Raw genomic sequence first — 19,807 nt, 5'->3', positions numbered from 1 at the left:
TTGGCGCCATCCCCGCACCGATGCTCCGCCCGTGGGGGCTAGCAGCAGCGCCACGTAAAGCCCCACTTTACTTGCCGATACGGATACAGAATTGCCGGGTCCATGGCCATGCATGCGCACGGCAGCGGCCTGGCCATACAAAATGGCACCGGCCACGTGCGGACCTGGCATGCCAAAACCCGCCCCCTTGAAACCCCCCTCACCACCCCCTGGACCACCCCCACCAGTACTCCAAGTCCCCGCCAAAGCCCCCTCCCCGGCCAGCGGAACGGCTCCCCCCCTCCCCCGTCTGTGGCGGCGCTGGACACAGTCCGCAGCCGCCACGCAAGGTCCCCGAAAAGTGAGAGGACACGTGCCCCATGCCGTCGGGGACTTGGCTGATCAAGGGCAGAGCATCAGGGGAGGGGCTCAGGTGATGTCGTGAGGCCATCCTGATGGCGTGGGGCGTACTCCTCTAGTATGTCGTTTTAAGGGGGCGGAGCATTGGAAAAAGGGTGCCGCCCCTGATTCCGGCATAAAAATAGATTCTCCGGCCGGTTGCCAAACGTGATTCATATGTTGGCGATCGGAGAATCCCGACCATAGAGTCTGTACGAGAGTTTAACTCTGTATTTATTACAGTGTTTGTAGGAGAGTTTAACCCTGTGTCTACTAAACAGTGTGTGTGTCGGAGAGTTTAACTCTGTATATATTACACAATGTGTGTAGGACTGCTTAGCCCTGTATATATTGCACAGTGTGTGTAAGACAGCTTAACTGTATATACTACACAGTGTCTGTAGGAGAGTTTAACCCTGTATATATTACACAGTGACTCTCGTGTTTTTAAACCTGTGTGTATTAATCTTACCTGTCCCCTGTAAGGAATTCCTGTCTTGTAATATAGTTCCACATCCTCAAATGTCATATTTGTGATTTTCTTAATGATTTTACCCGTAGCAGATTTCTCCAATGTACTCCCTGAAAATGAGATACCATAGATTATTACTGACATGAGAGTGATAAATTGAGAGAGGTGGAGAGAGACAGAGAGAGAGAGAGAGAGAGAGACAGAGGCAGGGACAGTATGATGGAGAGAGAGATAAAGAGACATGCTGATGGTGAAAGAGTTTTGTAGAGAGAGACACAAACAAAGAAAGAGACGCATAGAGTAATCGTCTGGAACAGAGACCTGGGGCGAAATTCTCCGACCCCCCGCCGGGTCAGAGAATCGCTGGGGGCTGGCGTGAATCCCGACCCTGCCGGTTGGCGAAGTCTCCGGCACCGGAGATTCGGCGGGGGCGGGAATCGCGCCGCGCCGGTTGGCGGCCCCCCCCCCCCCCCCCCACTTGATTCTCCGGCCCGGATGGGCCGAAGTCCCGCCACTAAAATGCCTGTCCCGCCGGCGTAAATTAAATCACCTACCTTACCGGCGGGACAAGGCGGCGCGGGCGAGCTCCGGGGTCCTGGGGGGGGCGCGGGGCGATCTGGCCCCGGGGGGTGCCCCCACGGTGGCCTGGCCCGCGATCGGGGCCCACCGATCCGCGGGCGGGCCTGTGCCGTGGGGGCACTCTTTCCCTTCCGCCTCCGCCACGGTCTCCACCATGGCGGAGGCGGAAGAGACTCCCTCCACTGCGCATGCGTGGGAAGCTGTCAGCGGCCACTGACGCTCCCGCGCATGCGCCGCCCGGAGATGTCATTTCCGCGCCAGCTGACGGGGCACCAAAGGCCTTTTCCGCCAGCTGGCGGGGCGGAAATTCGACCGACGCGGGCCTAGCCCCTCAAGGTTGGGGCTCGGCCCCCAAAGATGCGGAGCATTCCGCACCTTTGGGGCGGCGCGATGCCCGTCTGATTTGCGCCGTTTTGGGCGCCAGTCGGCGGACATCGCGCCGTTTCCGGCGAATTTCGCCCCTGATGTGAGTAATGAGCGAAAAGACACTGAGAGACTGATGGTGTTATGAATTGAGGGAAATTTAAGGATAAAAAATGAACTTGGGATAAAAGAAAATAAAACACGAAGATCTCTAAATGGATGTTGCGATGTGAATTATCACAGCAATAAGAAAAACAATTGTTTACCTAGCTGACTGGCAGTAAATAATTGGGGTATGGAAAAGGCAATGTCAATGTGGAGAGATAAGAAAATTGACACATATATGCAAAAAGCCGACTCCACGGGGTGGATAACAGCAAAGGGAAAAATGCTGCATCCATAGAGCAATGATTGGGGAGAAAGAGAGACAGAGAAAAACACAGACACAGCTACCATCAGTCGTACCCAGCTGCAGAAACTGTCTCCGAAACAATTATTGCTAAACAGGCAGTCAGTTAGGATCAAACTCCGAACCGAGCAGAGTTCGCCTTCGCTGAACCTGAAGACGGTTTTCCCAGATGTAGCCACATAACCTGTATATGGTAATTATTTTCTGGATTTAGCTCATAGAGTTATATAATATTAGATGTTGTTTGGGAATCTCAGAGTTCCAGGGAATGTCGGTGGTTGGAACCAAGGGATAATTTCCTGTAATACTGTGTGTGTGCAGTTTTGTCGGTGCAATTGTAGACGCCTTTTTTTACAGTAAAAAATTACAATGAGATATTGACAGACCACGTGAATTGTGGAAAAATTGTGGCAGATGGATTTTAATGCAAGCAAGGGTGAGATTATCCATTTTGGACCAAAAAAGAATAGAGCAGAGTACTTTCTAAATGGAACGAGATTAAGTATAATGGATGTCCAAAGAGACTTGGGGGTTCAGGTGCATAGGTCCTTAAAATGCTAGGAACAGGTGCAGAAAATAATCAAAAAGACTAATGGAATGTTAGTCTTTATATCTAGAGGATTGGAATATAAAGACACAGGTGTTATGCTGCAGATATACAAAACCCTGGTTAAACCTCACTTGGAGTCACAATGAGCAGTTATGGGCACCACACATTAGGATAAATATTTCTCCTTGGAGAGAGTGCAACGTAGGTTTACCAAAATGATACCTGGACTGAAGAGGTTAAATTACGAGGAAAGATTACCCAGATTAGGCCTGTTTTCGCAAGAATTTAGAAGGTTTGGGATGGTCTGATCAAAGTGTTCAAGATAGTAACAGTGAAAGATGGGGGTAGATAAAGATAATCTATTTTGACTGGTTGGAGATTCTAAAGGTAGGAGCAAAACTCTAAAAATTAGGGCCAGACCGTTCAGGAGAGATGTGAGGAAGAACCTCTTCACTCAAATGGAAGTAAAAGTTTGGAACTCTCTCCCACATCATCAGTTCAAGCTGGAACAGTTTTTAATTTGAAATCTGAGATAGATAAATTTTTGTTAAGCAAAGACACTAAGTGATATGTGCCAAAGGCAGGTATATGGGGCTGGATTCTCCGTTTCTGAGACTATGTGCTGACACCGGGAAAACTATGGACTTTCATAACAGAAAAAACGGCGCAACAGCTGCAACAATTCAGCAACTCTAAAGGGGCTGGCACCGTCGTCACGTGAAATGCAACCGTTTGCAAGTGAAACAGCGCCGGATTCGCCGGGTCTGTGATTCAGCCACACTTAAGCGATTCAGCCCCCCACACACACACTGTTGCACCCAACATTGCTGGAAGGGCAGCAGTGCCGCAGTTCTGGGACGCAGAGCTGGAGACCTTCCTGGACGCCGTGGATGAGAGGCGGAGGGGGCTGTACCCCGGCCCGGGAGGAAGGTTGGCAGGCGCCGGGGACTGCCACCCAGTGCAGAAACTGCACAACCTCCTCCAGGGTGAGTAGGCAGCGCTGTGCCCCTGGCACCAACTCCCCACACACATGTAACCTGGACGCCACCCCCCTCACCCGGGGGACGGCTGGACCCCCACCCTGTCCCACATGCCTGTACCCATGCCAGCCACAATGGCCGGATGCCCTTGGCCATTGATGCAATCATCTACCCAACCCCTGGGCTGCATACGACGGACTATCTAACAGTGTCGTTGTTTGGTGTTTGCCCCGTCTCCAGGACTAGGCCATGCATAACCGCAGGGAGCGGAAGACGACCGGGCCGGGGGCGGGGGGGGGGGGGGGGGGGGGGGGGTGGGGGGGTGGGGGGGGGGGGGCACCAGACCTGCGGCCCCACACCTGCTCGAGCAGAGGGCACTGGACGTGATCTGCGGCCTGTAGGACAGGGAGGTCGCCGAGGCGGAGGTTGGCGGCGGACAAGGATCTGCCGAGTTGCAGATCCTCATGACACATGTGTGCCCCCCCACCCCCTCACCCACCACCCCCCCCCCCCCCCACAACCCTCCCACCCTCACTCCCCCCATCCCCCCACACCCACCTCACACCCACAGCCCTCACCCTCGTCCGGCTGTCTAACCATATATGCCGTCTTGTGTCTTACCCTGGAGATCGGGTCAGAGGAGGACATGGGCTTTTCGTCACAGCTGTCCCCAACACCTTATACCATCTCAGAGATTATCACCTCAGTTGGGGAAACTAGTGAAGAGGCTCCTGGGACACAATCTGGTGCCCAGCACACATTGCATCAGATACAGCAGGTGGAGGTAGGAGGAGCCGAGGGCCGGACTGTCGGAGGGCAATCTGACCCCAGGAACCAGCTGCCGCCCAGACGGATCCCAGGGTCCTGGAACATGCAGTCCCACCCATGGTGGAAATGCAGGCAGGGAGCCAGGTACTAAGGGAGGGATGACGGCTGGAGTTCAGCACCTGCGGGCGTATGTGGAGTGTGGTGGTATGTATTAGGGGTAGTACGGTACCTGTGAAGCCGAGAGGCTATTGGCAGACAGGTCCCGGGTCCTGGTTGGATCTGCCGCCAGCTGGCTCCGCCCAGAAAGGCAGAGTATAAGAGCCCGGGTTCTCCCAGCAGCCACATTCTGTAACTGAGCTGCTGGGGAACAAGTCTTGCTTAATAAAGCCACGATTGACTTTATCACTTCTCGACTTGAGTGAGTAATTGTTGCGCTACATGGAGGAGTCCATCCGCGTGCAGAAGCAGGGGTTGATGCCACCCAGGCCGAAACTGCATGGGCCGCATCCGCAGTGGAGGCAATGGGGGCGGTGGTGTCGGATATGGGTCAGCGTATGCAAGGCCTGGGGCATTCTGTGCAGACGGGGACCGAAGCCCAGGACAGGGCTACCCTCTTACCTGCCAGAGCCACCTGGAGATTGCAGCAGCGCTCCTCAGCGTGGCCCAGTCACTGCAGGCCATTGCTGAGAGCATCGGCGGCATTACCTAGGTGCAGGCCGGCGTGGCGCAGACACAGAGGGAGGTGACCCAGTCCCAGAGGGAGGTGACCCACTCACTGGCTGATGTGGCATAGACCCTCAGGTGGCACAGTCACAACGTAATGTGGTGCAATCCCAGACGGACATGGGCCACTCCCTGTGCTCCATGGCTGCAAACGTCCCTGGTCGAGACCAAGGGGGCCTCAGGGGATGGCTCCACTTGCACCCCCGCCCCATGGAGTAGCCCGGCGCCATCGGGCACCCCGAGGGAGAAGCGGGTGCTGGAGCCCGTGCCGGTGACCTCCACAGGGGAGGTGCCGGAACACCGCACCACCTCAGACACCCCCCCTCCCACCCCTCCTCCAGTCCCTGGTGCATCTGGTGGGCAGCGGGCAGAACAGGGTGGCACCACGCCACTCAGGATGCCCGAGCATCAGCCGGGCCCATCCAGGCCGGGCCGCCCCAGGAGACTTGCGTCAACGGGAACCCTCGTCGCAGAGCAGGAGTCACAGCAGTCCGCCTCCACTCCTCCTGTACCGTCGGGGAATATGTTAGGGCCTGTGCAGTGCACAGTTTGGTTATAGACGCTAGGGCACAGACTGTATATACCTCTTCACATTAAACACCTGTAAACACCGTAGCATAGTGATTAGCACAATTGCTTCACAGCCCCAGGGTCCCAGGTTCGATTCCCGGCTTGGGTCACTGTCTGTGCGGAGTCTGCACGTTCTCCCCGTGTGTGCATGGGTTTCCTCCGGGTGCTCCGGTTTCCTCCCACAGTCTAAAGATGTGCAGGTTAGGTGGATTAGCCATGCTAAATTGCCCTTTGTGTCCAAAATTGCATTTAGTGTTGGGTGGGGTTACTGGGTTATGGGGATAGGGAGGAGGTGTACGGTTGGGCCGAATGGCCTCCTGCAGCACTGTAAATTCTGTGAAAACCGTTGAAACCTGCCTCTGTGCTCTCTTTGATGGGTGTAGGGGTAGGGCGGTCAGTGCTGGCCAGTGGGAGTGGGGGACGAGTGAAGGCCCGTGGGTGGACTGTGCTTCCCACCCCACCCCCAACCCTACCGTCCCCAGCAGCCCCTCCCCAGTGATTCGACAGGACCATGTGATGGACTGGCCAGCTCGCATGCTGGGATCGCCCAGGTGGAAGGAGTTACTGTGGGCATGAGTCAGACATTGTCAAACAATGTGGAGCACGGAGCTCATCGCATCATCCACCTCCATCCCATGGACCAGACCCGCTGTCACTGCCAATCCAGTGCAACCAGCTCATTGCACCGCAGTGTAACGAAGGGGGGTGCATGCGGGTGATCTGGTGGTGTGGGAGGTGAGGGTGTTTGGTGGTGTGGAAGGTGAGAGGGTGTGGGTCTGGGATGGTGGTGTCCGTGCAACCCCCACCCCCCATCCCACACCCTAGTTGATGAACATGTCTCGACGAGGGCGTCCAGTGCACGTTGGCCCTGGCGGTAGCGTTGTCCCATTGATTGTCCCCCTCCCCTCATCCTCATCCTGCTCATCGGACGGGGCCTGCCCTTCCTCCTCATCCTCCTCCAGCACATCGCCCCTCTGCTGCGCGATGTTGTGGAGGACGCAGCAGGCCACCACGATGCGGGCGACCCTCCTTGCCTTATACTGGAGGACCCCTCCAGGGCGGTCCAGGCACCTGAAGCGCATCTTCAGGACCCCGAAGCACCTCTCGAGAACAACTCTGGTCACCATATGGGCGTAATTGTAGCGGGTCTCCGCGTTGGTCTGTAGAACATAGAACATAGAACATTACAGCGCAGTACAGGCCCTTCGGCCCTCGATGTTGCGCCAACCTGTGAAACCACTCTGAAGCCCATCTACACTATTCCCTTATCGTCCATATGTCTATCCAATGACCATTTGAATGCCCTTAGTGTTGGCGAGTCCACTACTGTTGCAGGCAGGGCATTCCACGCCCTTACTGCTCTCTGAGTAAAGAACCTACCTCTGACATCTGTCTTATATCCATCTACCCTCAATTTAAAGCTATGTCCCCTCGTGCTAGACATCACCATCCGAGGAAAAAGGCTCTCACTGTCCACCCTATCCAATCCTCTGATCATCTTGTATGCCTCAATTAAGTCACCTCTTAACCTTCTTCTCTCTAACGAAAACAGCCTCAAGTCCCTCAGCCTTTCCTCATAAGATCTTCCCTCCATACCAGGCAACATTCTGGTAAATCTCCTCTGCACCCTTTCCCATGCTTCCACATCCTTCCTATAATGCGGCGACCAGAATTGCACGCAATACTCCTAATGCGGATGCACCAGAGTTTTGTACAGCTGCAACATGACCTCATGGCTCCGAAACTCAATCCCTCTATCAATAAAAGCTAACACACCGTACGCCTTCTTAACAACACTCTCAACCTGGGTGGCAACTTTCAGGGATCTATGTACATGGACACCGAGATCTCTCTGCTCATCCACACTGCCAAGAATCTTACCATTAGCCCAGTACTCGGTCTTCCTGTTATTCCTTCCAAAGTGAATCACCTCACAATTTTCTGCATTAAACTCCATTTGCCACCTCTCAGCCCAGCTCTGCAGCTTATCTATGTCCCTCTGTAACTTGTAACATCCTTCCGCACTGTCCACACCTCCACCGACTTTAGTGACATCTGCAAATTTACTCACCCATCCCTCTACGCCTTCCTCCAGGTCATTTATAAAAATGACAAACAGCAGTGGCCCCAAAACAGATCCTTGTGGTACACCACTAGTAACTGGACTCCAGTCTGAACACTTCCCATCAACCACTACCCTTTGTCTTCTTCCAGCAAGCCAATTTCTGATCCAAACTGCTAAATCTCCCTGAATCCCATGCTTCCGTGTTTTCTGCAGTAGCCTACCGTGGGGAACCTTATCAAACGCTTTACTGAAATCCATATACACCACATCAACTGCTTTACCCTCATCCACCTGTTTGGTCACCTTCTCAAAGAACTCAATCAGGTTTGTGAGGCACGACCGACCCTTCACAAAACCGTGTTGACTATGTCCAATCAAATTAGTCCTTTCCAGATGATTATACACCCTACCTATTTCTTATAAATCTTTCTAAGATTTTGCCCCACAACAGAAGAAAGGCTCACTGGTCGAGAGTTACTCCCCTTCTTGAACAAGGGGACAACATTTGCTATCCTCCAGTCTTCTGGCACTATTCCTGTAGACAAAGATGACTTAAAGATCAAAGCCAAAGGCTCAGCAATCTCCTCCCTGGCTTCCCAGAGAATCCTAGGATGAATCCCATCTGGCCCAGGGGACTTATCTATTTTCCAGAATTGTCAACACCTCCTCCTTATGAACCTCAAGCCCTTCTAGTCTAGTAGCCTGTATCTCAATATTCTCCTCGAGAACATTATCTTTTTCCTGTGTGAATACTGACGAAAAATATTCATTTAGCACCTCTCCTATCTCCTCGGACTCCAAGCAAAACTTTCCACTACTGTCCTTGACTGGCCCTACTCTTACCCAAGTCATTCCTTTATTCCTGACATATCTATAGAAAGCTTTAGGGTTATCCTTGATCCTACCTGTCAAAGACTTCTCCTGTCCCCTCCTGGCTCTTCTTAGCTCTCTCTTTAGGTCCTTCCTAGCTAACTTGTAACTCTCGAGCGCCCTAACTGAACCTTCATGTCTCATCTTTACATAAGCCTCCTTCTTCCTCTTGACAAGTGTTTCGACTGCTTTAGTAAACCACGGTTCCCTTGCTCGACCACTTCCTCCCTGCCTGACAGGTACATACTTATCAAGGACACGCAGTAGCTGTTCCTTGAACAAGCTCCACATTTCCATTGTGCCCATTCCCTGCAGTTTTCCTCTCTATCCGATGCATCCTAAGTGTTGCCTCATCGCATCATAATTGCCTTTCCCCCAGATATAACTCTTGCCTGTGGTATATACCTATCCCTTTCCATCACTAAAGTAAACTTAATCGAATTGTGGTCACTATCACCAAAGTGCTCACCTACCTCCAAATCTAACACCTGTCCTGGTTCATTACCCAGTACCAAATCCAATATGGCCTCGCCTCTCGTTGGCCTATCTACATGCTGTGTCAGGAAACCCTCCTGCACACATTGGTCAAAAACGGACCCATCTAAAGTACTCGAACTATAGCGTTTCCAGTCAATATTTGGAAAGTTAAAGTCCCCCATAACAACTACCCTGTTGCTTTCGCTCCTATCCAGAATCATCTTTGCAGTCCTTTCCTCTACATCTCTGGAACTTTTCGGAGGCCTATAGAAAACCCCTAACAGGGTGACCTCTCCTTTCCTGTTTCTAACCTCAGCCCATACTACCTCAGTCGACGAGTCCTCATCAAACGTCCTTTCTGCCACCGTAATACTGTCCTTGACTAACAATGCCACACCTCCCCCTCTTTTACCACCTTCCCTGAGCTTACTGAAATATCTAAACCCCGGCAGCTGCAACAACCATTCCTGTGCCTGCTCTATCCATGTCTCCGAAATGGCCACAACATCGAAGTCCCAGGTACCAACCCATGCCGCTAGTTCACCCACCTTAATTCCGTATCCTCCTGGAATTGAAGAAGACACACTTTAAACCACCTTCCTGCCTGCCGGTACACTCCTGCAACTTTAAAGCCTTACTCATGACCACACTAGCCCCTGCTGAACTAGTTTAAACCCTCACGAAGAGCATTAGCAAATTTCCCCCCCAGGATATTGGTACCCCTCTGGTCCAGGTGTAGACCATCCCATTTGTAGAGGTCCCATCGACCCCAGACTGAGCCCCAATTATCCAGAAATCTGAATCCCTCCCTCCTGCACCATCCCTGTAGCCACTTGTTTAACTCCTCTCTTTCCCTATTCCTCATCTCATTATCACGTGGCACGGGCAACAACCCAGAGATAACAGCTCTGTTTGTCCTAGATCTAAGTTTCCACCCTAGCTCCCTGAATTCCTGCCTTACATCCCTATCCCTTTTCCTACCAATGTCATTGGTACCTATGTGGACCACGACTTGGGGCTGCTCTCCCTCCCCCTTAAGGATCCCGAAAACACGATCCGAGACATCACGCACCCTGGCACCTGGGAGGCAACACACCAACCGCGAGTCTCTCTCGTTCCCACAGAATCTCCTATCTATCCCCCTAACTATGGCGTCTCCAATGACTAATGCTCTATTCCTCTCCCCCCTTCCCTTCTGAGCAACAGGGACAGACTCTGTGCTAGAGACCTGCACCCCATGGCTTACCCCTGGTAAGTTCCCCCCCCCCCCAACAGTATCCAAAGCGGTATACTTGTTACTAAGGGGAACGACCACAGGGCATCCCTGTACTGACTGCTTCCTCCCAGCCCCTCTCACCGTCACCCATCTATCTTTATTCTTCGGAGTAACTACATCCCTGAAGCTTCTATCTATGACCACCTCTGCCTCCCGAATGATCCGAAGTTCATCCAGCTCCAGCTCCAGTTCCCTAACGCGGTTTCTGAGGAGCTGGAGATGGGTGCACTTCCCACAAATGAAATCAGCAGGGACACTGTCGGCGTCCCTCACCTCAAACATTCTGCAGGAGGAACATTGCACTACCTTCCCTGCCATCCCCTCTAGATAAAAAAAGAAAAAGAAAGAAAGAACTTAACTGTTATTCACTCCCCTTCTCAGCAAGCACTCACTCAGCAACCTCTGCACCCTGCACGATAACACCTGAGGGAAAATAAAAGAAAAACTACTGACCAGTCACCAGCCAACCCCTTACTTGCAGGCTGTGGCGTCACGGTTCAACTTCTTTCTACTTCTACCCGACCTCGAACCTTCCTCTTGATCTTTATAGCGGTTGGCTTTTTTTTGGTTAGAGGAGGAGGCAGGGAGGGAAACACTGAAGAAGTGTTTCGGGTTTAAGTATCACTTGACAACAGCTCCTCCACAAACCACCTTCAAGTTAGGGTGACCACAATGGAGGTATGCAAATTTCCCTTGTAACAGCCAATCAGCAGCTCCACTCTACTGCCCTCGGCTGGATGCTTGTCTTCACTTGAACAGCTAGCTCAGGTACACCTTCAAGTTAGGGTGACCACAACGGAGTTATGCAAATTTTCCTTGCAACAGCCAATCAGCAGCTCCGCTCTACTGGATGCTTGTCTTCACTTGAACAGCTAGGGTTTCTAGCTCAGGTACACCTTCAAGTTAGGGTGACCACAACGGAGGTATGCAGATTTCCCTTGCAACAGCCAATCAGCAGCTCTACTGCCCTCTACTGCCCTCTGCTGTGGCCTCCGTATTGGCGTCATCAGCCACAACCGAAACAGGTAGCCCCTGTCACCCAGCAACCAGCCCCGCAGCTGGGGTGGGGGCGGGGGGGAGGGGGCGTGCACCTTGAACATGTCGGGGATCACCGAGTGTGCCAATATGAACGAGTCATGTACACTGCCCGGGTATCGGGCACAGACGTGCATAATCGGGCATCCTGGTGGGCGCGGTCCACAGGGTATTCAACCTGGACATACAAGGCATCAGTGACAGCACTGATGCACCTGTGCGCTGATGACTGCGCGATGCCGGACAGGTCCCCACTCGTCGACTGGAAGGACCCTGTCACGTAAAAGTTCAGCGCAACCGTCGCCTACCGGGAGCGGGTGTCCTCCCCCATACCCCTGCAGTGCCAGGTGTGCCATCATCTGGTAGCTATGTCTAACAGTCTCCCTGCTCAACCGCAGTCTCCTTCTGCATGCCCGGTCCGGAAGGTCCTTAAATGACATACGGCACCGGCACATGCGGGACCTCATCCGGCGCCCCCTTGGCACCTCCTCCTCCTCCCGCTACTTGGCCTGTGGGCGGGCAGACCTCAAGGCTGAGCGGCTGCCATTTGCCCCTCTGCAGCCCATTCCTCTGCTGCAGCCTCCGGGTCCTCTCTGAGCGGCCCCCGCTCATGCTGCCATAGGGCTTCACGCAGGGCTGCGGGCATCGCCATGGCAACCAACATCGCAGCATGACCAAAAGCCATCATTTTCTGCAGGGGGTGTAAGGCAAACACGTTAACATGGTGCATACAGCCGTGCCCAACCAGGTGCCATGGGCTACTCAGTGGCCCCCCTTTGGCACCCCGGGCCCCACCCATGCTTGTTCTCCCCACCTCCACCCCCGCACCCCAGCTCCTCGGTGCCCCCGGTCCTGGTGTCCATCGCTGCTGCCAGGGGCACCGTTGACTGGCAGTGCAGTCACTGGGGGGCTGCCGTTGGTGTGACCCTGGTTGGTCCCCCGGTGGGTGTCTGACGGTTGTGTGGGGTGGCCGGAGGTGTGTGCCCATCCATAAGGCCATTGTCACTGTGTGCAACCAGGGGCCGGGGTGGGTGGCCAGCAAGATGGCCACCGTAATGGCGGTCGGTGCCTGGGCACGGCCCCTGTCCTCTGGGGGGCTCCCCGGCTGCTCGGCCTGTCCCCCCTCCCTCCCCCGCCCCTGGCAGGTCCCCTACCACGGCAGCCAGCATGGCCGATGTCCAAACCGGAAGCCTGCTGCCACTCTCTGACTGATACTACCTCCTCGCTCTCGATCAGCAGCCAGGACGCCAGGTTCATGATTTTTAAAAGCACATTAGAAACACGCCATCGGGAAATCGGCCCAGCCGAGGCGCTGAATCGCGGAGGCCCCGTAGGATCGGGTGTCAGGCCCGCTAATGATATGCCTACTGTGCTTTCAGGACATGCGGCGAGCACCGCATTTACATCGTATTTGAGGGCCGGAGAATCCCGATTTGGCGTCAAGCCTGCGTCTCCCGTGATTTTGGCGTGAGAAGCTATTCTCCGCCTGATTGTGTTTTCTGATTTCGGCATCGGCTAACGGAGAATCCAGCCCATGGAGTTAAGTCACAGATTAGCCATGGCCCGGGATTCTCCGCCGGCATGATTGTCCGTTATGCCGGCGCCCGGGCTTTCCCGACGGCGTGGGTCTGCCCCACGAATGGGAAACACCATTGACCGGCCGGGGTAACGGAGAATCCCGCTGGCCGGTCGGGGCAGAAATGCGGCGCGGCGGGGTGGAGAATCCCACCCATGACCTCATTAAATGGCGGGACAGGCTCGAGGGGCTGAATGACCTACTCCTGTTCCTATGGTACTGTATTATAGTCCTTCTTGCAGTGTGTGTTTTTTCTTTTAAGTTAATACATTGTTAGACTTGAAAAAGTAGCCAAGGATCAAATGTGGCAGGTTCTGTTCATGAGCTTTGTTGAAGATCTTTACGGCCGGGAGACGAAGTTCTACCTCCACTCAAGGAGTCAGTCAAAACACATCTCACTTACGAGAGCAGAGGTTATATACATTTTAGACCTTCTTTATCACTCCTCTTTACTCCTCCCACTATTCTGTATCCTTGCCTTTTCCTAACAAGTAATATTTATTCAAGACCCTCAAATGATTACAGGGTGACGTCATTCTCCCAAGTGTCAGCGGGCTCTCCTGTGACCATTAGAAATGATAACAGGTCACATCCCGAGACATTTGCTAATCTGAGACTCCTTCATCCTATAGGGGAGAAATGTATGGCTGCCAAACATCCCCCCAACCACCCCCCACCAAACCCTGCCTCCCCTCCGGGTAACGGTTGATGCCGGCAGCTTAAACTCCTGAAGTAACAAAGCCTCAGTCTTCCTTCTCAGCTACCCAGCCATGGGGCCCCAACTAATTTTACTGCGGGTCGCAGAAGCTGCACCGGATCATTTTACTTTTAGTACAAAGGATAATATGGTAACGACTCATGATTCACAGAATGTTTCATAATACTTGGTATGGAAAGATTCCAATACAAATTATACATAAGGCTATACAAAGTGAGTTCTTACTATATGTAGCTATAATCACAGTTTATAGAAGGTTATACAGAGTGACTACACAATACAACAGTATGGCAATAGTCACAGTTTATAATGTGATCTTCTACACCAGTCTCCATATACATTTAGTTGATATAGTGTTGATTAATATTAATAATAATCCAAAGAATTGTACTATTTCAATTTCATCACAAACTGTTGCAAAGTTTAGTCTGATACAAAGTTAAAAGTAATTACTTCTTTAAAACACTTATAAGTTAGATCATTCTATTGGCATTTGTGGTTATGCTTCCCCCTCCCTGGCACCACAGTCTTCTGTTAATTGCTCCTCCTGCTGATAACAAATGTGGAAAGGTCCAGTTGCCTTGAAATCTTGATGGCTCCTGTGGTAATTTATAGCAGGGGGCCCCTTTCCTACATCCTGCGACCAACTCATCCATTGCCAGTCCAGTTGTCCAAAATCCCAAAATGTAAGGTTATGTCAAGCAGAGCCCAGGAATTGTCCCATGATGCAAAACCCTGACAGTCCAATGCAAGCTCAGTCTTCAATATGTTGTAATGATTATTCACACAATAACTGGACTATTCCTCCCTGGTTGAGATATTTCTCTCACATTATTATACCAAATCAAAAATAGACACCACTGAGAACCCGGGTTCCAAGTTAACCTCCTGAGTTTTGGAATAATCTCGCATTTAACATCAGTGGGGTTCGAAGATATCCAATGACCATTTGATATCGAAGATACTGAAGGACTGATACTGAAGGTCTGACAAAGGAGGCGAGGGGGTGAAGAGTAGAGGAAAGAAGGGACTGATGGCCTGAAGGAGTGAGAGATTGAGTGAGGGACAGAGGGAGTAAGGGACTGAGGGACAGTGGCAATGAGGGACTGAGGGAGTTCGGCAAAGGGAAGCTGTTGAATGAAAGATTGAGAGAGTGCAGGAGTGTGGGGAACAGAAGGAATGTGGGACCGAGGGACTGTAGGACTGTGAGAGTGTGAGATTAAGGGAGATAGGGAAAGAAGGACTGTGACAAATTGAGGGAGTAGAGGAGTGAGGCTTTAAATGATAGCAGTAGTGAGCGACAAAAGAATCAAAGGACAGTGGGACTGAGGGACAGTGAGAGTGAGGGAGGGGTAAAGGACACAGGGCCTGAGAGGGAAAAAGGAATGAGGGAGTAAAGGAAAAGGGAATGAGGGGAAGCGGGATTGAGGGACTAAGGACGTGAAGAAGTAAGGGACTGAGGGTCTGAGGAAGTCAGGGACTGGGGACAGAGGGAGGGAAGGACAGGGGGAGAGAGGGACAGAAGGTCTGAAGGATGGAAAGACTGTGGAGTATGAGTTAGGTAAGGAGAGTGTGTGAAAGTTAGATGAGGAGAGAGTGAGAGTTAGATAAGGTGAGAGAGAGAGAGAGTGTGATGAAGTTAGAGAAGGAGATGGAGAGAGTGTGAGAGTTAGATAAAGAGAGAGAGTGTGAAAGATAAGGAGAGAGTGGGAGTGAGAGTTAGATAAGGAGAGAGAGAGTGTGAGAAGTGTCATGATATTCAGGTAAACATCATGGTGCAAACATACATACATACTGATGGACAGATCAACGGACCAATCAATACACGCACAACACCACAGCCAATCACAGGCAAGAGCATACACGCTATAAAACGGGGAACATGACACTTCCCGCTCATTCCAGCAGGAGACAGCTCAGGGCACAGAGCTCACAGCAAGCCACTCAGACATCCACCATGTGCTGAGTGCCACTCCAAGATAGTGTATGGGGTAGGTCCACAGATTCAAGGGTAATGAACGAACCACAGTAACCAGTTTACCATTGTAAATATAGTTAGTAATAAAACTGAGTTGTACCATCCACAACCGTGTTGGTTCGTCTGTGTAGCAGAGCTCCCAACGCGACATAGTACCAGGATTGGAACCCGGTAACTGTGAGACCTACCTACGAATCTGCAGGAATCCGCTATCCTGTGCCATGGACAGGTATCTCTTCCAGCAGCGCCTGCAGGGTAAGGATGAGCCCTTTCAATCTTTCCTTACACACCTCCGTATCCTCGCGCAATCCTGCGGTTACGACACCACCTCCGATTCAATGATTCGGGACCAGATTGTTTTTGGGGTCACTTCGGGCGCCCTACGCCGGCAGCTCCTCAAAATGAAAGGCCTCACCCTACTCTCCGCAATCGAAGCCTGTGTCCTTCATGAAAACGCGACCAGCCGCTACTCCCAGTTTCAAGCGGCCAAATCGGCGCGGCAGGGGTCCTACGCGCCCGAATCGGCAAGGCAGGGGTCCTGCTAGGCCGAGCGGGTCCAGGCGATCGAGTTCCTCCTGGCCCGTGGCCCGGACGAGGGCGGCCATTTCACGCGCTTTCTGCGGCCTCCCGCGTTTGTGCACGCCAAAAAAGACGTCGACGCAGAGGGACGTGATGCGCAGGCGCGCTCGACGCAAGACCGAACTGCGCATGCGCGGTGGCGCAACGAACGCCATGACGTTACGATGTGCGGCAACTGCGGAGCCCCACATTTAAAGCGGCAATGTCCGGCTAAAAACCGACAATGCCTCCACTGTGGCAAGATGGGCCACTACGCTGCCTGCTGTCGAGCAGCTCAACCTGCCAATGCTCCCCAATTCCGACAACCTCGCAGGGACTTGTGGACCATTCAGCCTCCGTACTACGAGTCGTGCCCAGACGACATACAAACCAGTGACACAGGTGACCGGGACGCCTTCCATGTTGCGGTCATTGATAGGAACCGGATGAGTCCAGGCAGGACCCACCAGCCGATGCCAGTGAACAGCGTCAATCCGGGTGATGAATGGTGTGCCACCCTAACGGTCAACCGATCACCGATAACATTCCGTCTGGACACAAGTGCCTCCGCCAGCCTAATAGCATGGACAGCCTTCTACGCCTTGACGGTCAGTCCACCAATTCGGCCATCCCGTTGCAAGATGGTTGACTACAATGGAAACGTTATCCCGGCCATGGGATCCTGCCAGCTCCAGGTAACACACAACACATACACGGTCACACTGTCCTTCGAAATAGTTGGATCATCAAAGGACTCCCTGCTAGGCGCACAGGCATGCAAGGTTCTCCACCTCGTGCAGCGGGTCCACGCTCTGTCTCCAGAAGGCACATCAGACTTCCCGGATGCAGAATTTAGGGCACAGCTTCAATCGCTCCTCGCCCACAACCAGGAGGCATTCGAGGGCATGGGCACACCGCCCTATACCTACAGAATACGACTCAAACCGGATGCCACCCCGGTCATTCACGCACCTCGCAGGGTCCCAGCGCCACTCAAAGACCACCTCAAGCAGCAGCTGCAGGATATCCAGGACCAAGGGGTGCTACCCCGGGTCACGGAGCCCACGCCATGGGTCAGCTCCATGGTGTGTGTTAAGAAGCCCTCCGGCGAGCTCCGCATCTGTATTGACCCGAAAGACCTGAACAACAACATAATGAAGGAACACTACCCCATACCCAAACGGGAAGAGATCACGAGCGAAAAGACCCGGGCTAAAATCTCTATAAAGCTGGATGCCACAAAGGGTTTCTGGCAGATCCAACTGGACCAGTCCAGCAGGAAGCTGTGCACCTTCAACACTCCTTTCAGCAGGTTCTGCTATAGCAGAATGCCGTTTGGCATCATCTCGGCATCCGAGGTCTTTCACAGGATCATGGAACAGATGATGGAGGGCATCGAAGGGGTGCGCGTCTACGTTGACGACGTTATCATCTGGTCCACCACACCACAGGAGCACATCAATCGTCTTCAGCGTGTCTTTGCGCGGATACGGGAAAATGGCCTGCGCCTCAACCGAGCCAAGTGTTCTTTCGGCCAAACTGAGCTGAAGTTTCTGGGGGACCACATATCTCGGTCAGGGGTCCATCCGGATGCAGACAACGTGAGCACCATTACAGCCATGCCGCAGCCGGCAGAAAAGAAAGCAGTACTACATTTCCTAGGCATGGTCAACTTCCTGGGGAAGTTCATTCCCAACCTTGCCTCCCACACGACGGCTCTTTGCCACCTAGTCAAGAAGTCCACGGAGTTCCAGTGGCTGCCCGCACACCAGAAGGAATGGGAGGAGCTCAAAGATAAGCTCACCAAAGCCCCGGTTTTCGTGTTTTTCGACACATCTCGTGACACTAAAATTTTGACTGATGCCAGCCAGTCCGGCATTGGGGCGGTTCTCCTACAGCGGGATGACACTGCGTCATGGGCCCCGGTCGCCTATGCCTCGCGGGCCATGACCCCCACAGAACAGCGCTACGCACAAATCGAGAAGGAGTGCCTGGGCTTGCTAACCGGAATAGACAAGTTCCATGACTACGTGTATGGTCTCCCCCAGTTTACCGTTGAGACTGACCATCGCCCCCTGGTCAGCATCATACACAAGGACCTGAACGAGATGACCCTTCGCCTCCAGCGCATCCTACTCAAATTCAGGAGGTACGACTTCCAACTGGTCTACACCCCGGGAAAGGACCTTATCATTGCGGATGCCCTATCTAGAGCAGTGAGCACAACGCCCGACTCGGAGGGGTTCGTCTGTCAGGTCGAAGCGCAGGTGGCCTTCACATCGGCAAATCTGCCAGCCGATGACTCCAGTCTGGCCCGTATTCGCCGGGAGACTGTGGCTGACCCCCTTCTACAATGTGTGATGCGCCACATGACGGAAGGGTGGCTCAAAGGACAGTGCCCTCAGTTCTACAATGTCCGGGACGACTTGGTGTCCTCCTAAAGCTAGACCGGATTGTGATTCCACACAGCATACACAAGCTGGTCCTCGACCAACTACACAAAGACCATGTGGGGTCGAGAAGTGCAGACGGAGGGCCCGAGAGGCGGTATACTGGCCGGGCATCAGTGATGACATTGCCAATATGGTGCTCAACTGCCCCACCTGCCAAAGGTTTCAGCCGGCGCAACCTCCTGAGACGCTTCAGCCCCATGAGCTGGTGACGTCCCCCTGGGCGAAGGTGGTTGTGAACCTTTTTCACGCGCTTGGCAGGGACTATGTAATCGTCATTGACTACTTTTCAAACTATCCAGAGGTCATACGCCTGCACGATTTGACATTGTCCGCTGTCATAAGGGCCTGCAAAGACACCTTCGCACGCCACGGCATTCTGATTACTGTCATGTCGGACAATGGGCCCTGTTTTGCCAGTCAGGAATGGTCGTCCTTTGCTGCTTCGTATGGCTTCACACACGTGACGTCCAGCCCTCTGCATCCCCAGTCCAATGGAAAGGCGGAGAAGGGCGTCCACATCGTCAAGCGGCTCCTCTGCAAGGCTGCTGCTGCCGGATCGGATTTCTGCTTAGCCCTGCTAGCCTATCGCTCGGCCCCACTAGCCACTGGCCTATCACCAACCCAGCTGTTGATGGGTCGCGCCCTCAGGACCACTGTGCCATCCATTCTGGTCCCTACAATCAACCATGCTCCGGTACTACACAGAATGCAACTGCAGCGCGGTCGCCAGAAGGTGGCACATGACACACGGGCAACTGATCTTCCCGCCCTGGCGCCTGGGGACGACGTCCGCATCCACCTACCAGAAGGTGGCTGGTCAGCACCTGCCGAAGTTCTCCGACGCGTGGCTCCCCGCTCGTTCCTGGTTCGCATGCCTGATGGCTCCATTCGCAGGCACAATCGCCGGGCTCTTCGACTACTTTCACGCTCGCTACGGGAGCTCACACCGGTTCCACGCCCTCCTGTTGTTCCTGATGTCGACTTTGTGGAGCTTCCTGCCACCATGCCC

At 53.2% G+C, this 19,807-nt stretch overlaps 1 protein-coding gene across 1 annotated transcript in view; it reads right to left on the bottom strand.

Moving 5' to 3' along the window:
• Positions 1-19,807, bottom strand: part of LOC140392867 (alpha-2-macroglobulin-like) — a 525,178-nt gene that overhangs the window by 297,218 nt on the left and 208,153 nt on the right. The window contains exon 10 of the mRNA XM_072478610.1: positions 851-960. Within this exon, the coding sequence (XP_072334711.1) occupies positions 851-960 (110 nt within the window). The remainder of the gene's footprint in view (positions 1-850; positions 961-19,807) is intronic.

This window comes from Scyliorhinus torazame, chromosome 16 (genome assembly GCF_047496885.1).
Source record: "Scyliorhinus torazame isolate Kashiwa2021f chromosome 16, sScyTor2.1, whole genome shotgun sequence".
NCBI lineage: Eukaryota > Metazoa > Chordata > Chondrichthyes > Carcharhiniformes > Scyliorhinidae > Scyliorhinus > Scyliorhinus torazame.
This window is presented reverse-complemented; position numbering and strand designations above follow the sequence as displayed.